This window comes from Oncorhynchus gorbuscha, linkage group LG21 (assembly GCF_021184085.1).
Source record: "Oncorhynchus gorbuscha isolate QuinsamMale2020 ecotype Even-year linkage group LG21, OgorEven_v1.0, whole genome shotgun sequence".
NCBI classification, from domain to species: Eukaryota; Metazoa; Chordata; class Actinopteri; order Salmoniformes; family Salmonidae; genus Oncorhynchus; species Oncorhynchus gorbuscha.
This window is the reverse complement of record NC_060193.1, coordinates 8018330-8024956: the sequence shown is the minus strand read 5'-3', so window position 1 is coordinate 8024956 and position 6627 is coordinate 8018330. Positions and strand designations below refer to the sequence as shown.

Here is a 6627-nt window from a genome sequence, read left to right as displayed (position 1 = left end):
GGATGGAGGCTCTATAGCTGTATGGATCTGTTACTACTACAGATTAGTAGGATGGAGGCTCTATAGCTGTATGGATCTGTAACTACTACAGTTTAGTAGGATGGAGGCTCTATAGCTGTATGGATCTGTCACTACTACAGTGTAGATTAGTAGGATGGAGGCTCTATAGCTGTATAGATCTGTTACTACTACAGATTAGTAGGATGAAGGCTGTATAGCTGTATGGATTCATTCGAATTTCTTGCCGCGTTCTGTGAAATGTAGTTGAACCGGAAACTTTCTTCATGCCTACTTTATTCCGGGGGATTTCTTTGTGTGCCGTACCCTCAAGCCGGAAGTTGTTGGTATCCATCAAATATTTCATACGTAGCTAACTAACTGAATTGATGATTTATCGCCCATCTAATTGGGGTGCATTTATAACTAATGCCTTCCCCAAAAAGTCATAAATGAAGAAATTGGTGCCTCACAAGACCTAATACTAGTAACGACGTTATTCCCGGTAAGTGTCCATAGATGGCTAACGACGGTGGCTAACTACCTCTAAACCTGGCTAACGGGCTAGGTAGCTGGTTAGCAATTGCTCCCTTGCTTTCCAGCAAACAAGAATACATAGATAGTAGCTAGCTAACCGAAAATGTAACATTAGCTAGCTAATAACACAGCGAGACATCACATCTACCTTTCGCTTATTTCGCCGTCTCATGAGTCAGTGGTCAGTTTACTAATGACAACAAAGCAATTGGCTAAGCAGAAACAAACTAATAATTGGTTTTGCGTGTCTAGTGGTTAGCTTGTGTATTTCTTCTGACAAATTGGTTTTCTGTCCAATGTTGTGTGTGTGTGTGTAGCCGGCGGATTGCCATGGCTACTAGGATGAAGTTAAAACTGAAGACTGTGTTTGTCCTCTACTTCATGGTCTCACTTATGGGCCTCATCTACGCTCTCATGCAGCTTGGTAAGACTGTCTATCTCTCCTTTCCTTGTCTTCTCTTTCCTCGTCACCTTTACTTGTATCCTGTCCGCATCTCTCTTGGTTCCTTTGCCCTGTCTCCTCTCTGTGTCTCCTCTCTGTGTCTCCTCTCTGTGTCTCCTCTCCTTTGTTATCACTGACAGTCCTCTGAAGTCATCTTAGATCAGTAGTCTCACAGGAATGTATCACAAATCGTTATTGAGACAATTGTTGTTTGGTGAATACAGTCCTAACCAGAGCAATACCTTTACAAATAAGATATATAAATATATGGCTTTGGTCCTAACTAACCTTTACTTCCATGAGATGTAGTGCACTGAATGAGAGACAGGAATTGGGCTGCATTTCAATTGCACTGAATGGGAGACAGGAATTGGGCTGCATTTCAATTGCACTGAATGGGAGACAGGAATTGGGCTGCATTTCAATTGACTGAATGGGAGACAGGAATTGGGCTGCATTTCAATTGCACTGAATGGGAGACAGGAATTGGGCTGCATTTCAATTGACTGAATGGGAGACAGGAATTGGGCTGCATTTCAATTGACTGAATGGGAGACAGGAATTGGGCTGCATTTCAATTGACACCTTAACTGACTGTGTAACCTGTTTCTGTCCTCAGGCCAGCGCTGTGACTGTGCAGAGCATGACATGCCCAAGGACCGTACTATCTCTCGTCTGCGGGGGGAACTGCATCGGCTGCAGGAGCAGATGAGGAAGGCTGAGCCCACCAAACTCCCTCAAAAACTAGCAGTGAAACCGGCCCAACCCACCATCTACGTCATCACACCAACCTACACCAGGTAGGAAGATGGACAGAGGGAGAGAGACACACACACTTTCTCTACCGCCTGTTGTCTCTTCCCTTGCTCTTTCCTTTCCTTGCTCCATCTCTAACATTCTCTCCATCCCTTTCTCTAGGTTTGTCCAGAAAGCCGAGTTAACCCGGCTTGCCCAGACGTTCCTCCATGTCCCTCAGCTCCACTGGATCCTGGTGGAAGACTCTCCCCATAAAACCCCTCTGGTCTCTGGGTTCCTGGCCTCCAGCGGCCTGGCCTACACACACCTCCACACTCCCACACCACGCGACCGCAAACTACAGGAGGTGGGTTCAGATCCGGTCGCTGACCAGGCACACTATTTTGCATGTCAGTCATCTGCCAGATCTCACAATGCCTAGATGGCTAACTGCATTATATAAATAAATCTGATGCTCATCCTTATTTACTCACTTCCAAACTCCTACAGGGTCTACATTTAAATTAAAACAAAGAATTAAACAAATTACCATATTGATTGATGGATTTATCATTTGATTTATTGATTGGTCATTCCCCCAGGGTGACCCTAGCTGGTTGAAACCCCGCGGGGCGGAGCAGAGGAACGAGGGGCTGCGGTGGCTGAGAGAGGACAGGAGGGGGCAGCCTGGAGCAGACACACAGCTGGGGGTGGTCTACTTCGCTGACGATGACAACACATACAGCCTACAGCTATTTGAGGAGGTAGGAGACAGATACACAGGATCTGACGTCTTCTAGCTCTTCAACCATGGGGGCTGTGCCAGCTCATTGCCCAAAATCTCTCTAGATGTGTGGTACCCAGCATGTGTCTATCATCTCTCTAGATGCGTGGTACCCAGCATGTGTCTAACATCTCTCTCTCTAGATGTGTGGTACCCAGTGTGTAACATCTCTCTCTCTAGATGTGTGGTACCCAGTGTGTCTAACATCTCTCTCTCTAGATGTGTGGTACCCAGTGTGTCTAACATCTCTCTCTCTAGATGTGTGGTACCCAGTGTGTCTAACATCTCTCTCTCTAGATGTGTGGTAATCAGTGTGTGTCTATCATCTCTCTCTCTCTAGATGCGTGGTACCCAGCATGTGTCTGTGTGGCCAGTCGGCCTGGTGGGAGGGATGAGATATGAGAGACCTGTGGTCGAGGGGGGGAAGGTTGTACGCTTCCATACTGGCTGGCGCCCCAGCCGCCCCTTCCCATTGGACATGGCTGGCTTCGCCGTGTCGCTCAAGCTGGTGATAGCCAATCAGGACGCATGTTTCGACGGCGACGCACCGATGGGGTTCTTGGAAAGCAGCTTCCTGCAGGGACTGGTTACCATGGATGAACTGGAACCTAAGGCGGAGAATTGTACTAAGGTGTGTGTTGGGTGTGGATAAGGGGGGGGGGGGGTTTGCTAAAGATAGAATAGTGGTGTTGAGTTGAACTGGTGATGTTTTTAGTGTAGGGAGGTTGTTGATGGTGTAGGGGGGATGTTTAAACGTCGTGTGTGTGTGTGTGTGTGTGTGTGTGTGTGTGTGTGTGTGTGTGTGTGTGTGTGTGTGTGTGTGTGTGTGTGTGTGTGTGTGTGTGTGTGTGTGTGTGTGTGTGTGTGTGTGTGTGTGTGTGTGTGTGTGTGTGTGTGTGTGTGTGTGTGTGATTGACAGGTGTTGGTGTGGCACACGCGGACAGAGAAGCCCAAGATGAAACGAGAGGAAGCGCTTCAGAAACAAGGCCTGGGGTCTGATACTGCTGTAGAGGTGTGAGGACACACACACACACACACACACACCTACAACTACACACACCTACAACTACACACACCCACTACATCTGCTTTAAAACTTTCCATGTGTCTGAAAAAGGCTCCCTGTGTAGTGCAATACTTTTGTCAACTTAATGGGTCTCTAGCTGTAAGGGTTCACTTAATGGGTCTCTAGCTGTAAGGGTTCACTTAATGGGTCTCTAGCTGTAAGGGTTCACTTAATGGGTCTCTAGCTGTAAGGGTTCACTTAATGGGTCTCTAGCTGTAAGGGTTCACTTAATGGGTCTCTAGCTGTAAGGGTTCACTTAATGGGTCTCTAGCTGTAAGGGTTCACTTAATGGGTCCCTAGCTGTACGGGTTCACTTAATGGGTCCCTAGCTGTACGTGTTCACTTAATGGGTCTCTAGCTGTACGTGTTCACTTAATGGGTCTCTAGCTGTAAGGGTTCACTTAATGGGTCTCTAGCTGTACGTGTTCACTTAATGGGTCTCTAGCTGTAAGGGTTCACTTAATGGGTCTCTAGCTGTACGTGTTCACTTAATGGGTCTCTAGCTGTAAGGGTTCACTTAATGGGTCTCTAGCTGTACGTGTTCACTTAATGGGTCTCTAGCTGTACGGGTTCACTTAATGGGTCTCTAGCTGTAAGGGTTCACTTAATGGGTCTCTAGCTGTACGGGTTCACTTAATGGGTCTCTAGCTGTACGGGTTCACTTAATGGGTCTCTCGAGCTGTAAAGGTTAACTTAAGGATTGGCCCCTTTTTTTCAATTTTTGCCTAAAATGACATACCCAAATCTAACTGCCTGTAGCTCAGGCCCTGAAGCAAGGATATGCATTTTCTTGGTACCATTTGAAAGGAAACACTTTGAAGTTTGTAGGAATGTAGGAGAATATAACACATTAGATCTGGTAAAAGAAAATACAAAGAAGGGAAAGAAACTTTTTTTTTTGTACCATCATCTTTGAAATGCAAGAGAAAGGCCCATAATATATTATTCCAGCACAGGTGCAGTGTAGATATTGGCCACTAGATGGCAGCAGTGTATGTGCAAAGTTTAAGTCTGATTGCATTTCCGTTCAAAATGTAGTATCAAGACTGCCCAAATGTGCCTAATTTGTTTATTAATGACCTTTCATGTTCAAAACTGTGCACTCTCATCAAAACAATAGCATGGTATTATTTCACTGTAATAGCTACTGTAAATTGGACAGTGCAGTTAGATTAACAAGAATTTAAGCTTTCTGCCAATATCAGATATGTCTATGTCCTGGGAAATGTTCTTGTTACATTAGACCTCATGTTAATTACATTAGCCTACGTTAGCTCAACCTTCCCGCAGGGGACCGGTCTCTTGAGCTGTAAGGGTCCCCCCCCCACGTTTAGGATTTTGCCCTAGCAGTACGCAGCTGATTTTTAAATAACCAACTCATCACTAAGCTTTGGTTATTTGAATCAGCTGTGTAGATGTTAAGGCAAAAACCAAAAGGTGCACCCAAGGAAGGGGGGTTGGGAACCCTGTTCCAGCTAGCTGTACTATGCTGATGCTGTATATGGAACTAACAAGATATTCTTAGTGGTACCCTATCCTGTGGCATTTAGGGTGGCATTTAGGAAGCAGACACAATGTACATAATGTAAGATATTATCTGAAGACTGTTTTTAAGACCAGTCAACCTATTTAAATTTGTCGTAACTGTGAATGTGTTTTCTTTGTTTATGTAGTTCCAGTCAAAAGTTTGGACACACCTACTCATTCAAGGTTTTTAATTATTATTATTATTTTTTTACAGTTTTCTACATTGTAGAATAATAGTGAAGACATCAAAACTATGAAATAACACATGGAATCATGTAGTAAGCCAAAATAAATACAATTTAAAAAAAAATACTTCTAAATATATTTTAGCCACCCTTTGCCTTGATGACAACTTTGCACACTCTTGGCATTCTCTCAACCAGCTTCATGAGGTAGTCACCTGGAATGCATTTCAATTAACAGGTGTGTCTTGTTAAAAGTTAACCTGTGGAATTTCTTTCCTTTTAAAGTGTTTGAGCCAATCAGTTGTGTTGTGACAAGGTAGGGGTGGTATACAGCAGAAAGCCCTATTTGGTAAAAGACCAAGTCCATATTATGGCAAGAACAGCTCAAATAAGCAAAGAGAAATGACAATCATTCTTTTTTAAGACATGAAGGTCAGTCAATCTGGAAAATGTCAATAACTTAATAAAGGTTTTTTGATTCACGCAGCCAAAATAAATGCTTCAGAGTTCAAGTAACAATTAACTGTTCAGAGGAGACTGCGTGAATCAGACCTTCATGGTCAAATTGCTGCAAAAAAACACTACTAAAGGACACCAATAATAATAAGAAGAGACATGAGCAATGGACATTAAACCAGTGGAAATCTATCCTTTGGTCTGAGTCCAAATTTGAGATTTTTGGTTCCAACCGCCATGTCTTTGTGAGACGCGGAGTAGGTAAACGGATCTCTGTATGTGTGGTTCCCACCATGAAGCTTGGAGGAGGATGTGTTGATGTGTCAGGGACAATTTTCTGGTGACACGGTCAGTGATTTATTTAGAATTCAAGGCACACTTAAACCAGGATGGCTACCACAGCATTCTGCAGCGATATGCCATCGCATCTGGTTTGCGCTTAGTGGGACTATCGTTTGTTTTTCAACAGGACAATGACCCAACACACCTTCAGGCTTTGTAAGGGCTATTTTACCAAGAAAGAGAGTGATGGAGTGCTGCATCAGATGACCTAACCTCCACAATCACTCGACCTCAGCCCAATTGAGATGGTTTGGGATGAGTTGGACGGACTGCAGAGTGAAGGAAAAGCAGCATATGTGGGAACTCCTTCAAGACTGTTGGAAAACCATTCCAGGTGAAACTGGTTGAGAGAATTCCAAGAGTGTGTAAAGCTGTCAAAGGCAAAGGGTGGTTACTTTGAAGAATCTCAAATATATAATATTTTGATTTAACACTTTATTTGGTTACTACATGATTCCATATGTATTATTTCATAGTGTTGATGTCTTCACTATTATTCTACAATGTAGAAAATAGTAAAAAATAAAGAACAACCCTTGAATGAGTAGGTGTGTCC

At 43.9% G+C, this 6627-nt stretch overlaps 1 protein-coding gene across 3 annotated transcripts; it reads left to right on the top strand.

Annotated features, from left to right (window-relative positions):
- Nucleotides 1-321: 321 nt before the first annotated feature.
- b3gat3 (beta-1,3-glucuronyltransferase 3 (glucuronosyltransferase I)) lies at nt 322-6258 on the top strand. Of its 3 annotated transcripts, XM_046319177.1 has the most exons (8): nt 322-502; nt 852-958; nt 1596-1776; nt 1895-2078; nt 2314-2475; nt 2836-3126; nt 3415-3507; nt 6199-6258. In XM_046319177.1, exons 2-8 carry the CDS (start codon nt 865-867, stop codon nt 6229-6231), a joined length of 1038 nt encoding a protein of 345 aa, XP_046175133.1. In that variant the 5' UTR covers nt 322-502; nt 852-864; the 3' UTR covers nt 6232-6258. The 3 variants fall into 3 exon arrangements, with proteins under 3 accessions (XP_046175133.1, XP_046175135.1, XP_046175134.1); XM_046319179.1 differs by lacking the exon at nt 852-958; XM_046319178.1 differs by lacking the exon at nt 6199-6258 and having other exon boundaries at nt 3415-3518.
- Nucleotides 6259-6627: the final 369 nt, after the last annotated feature.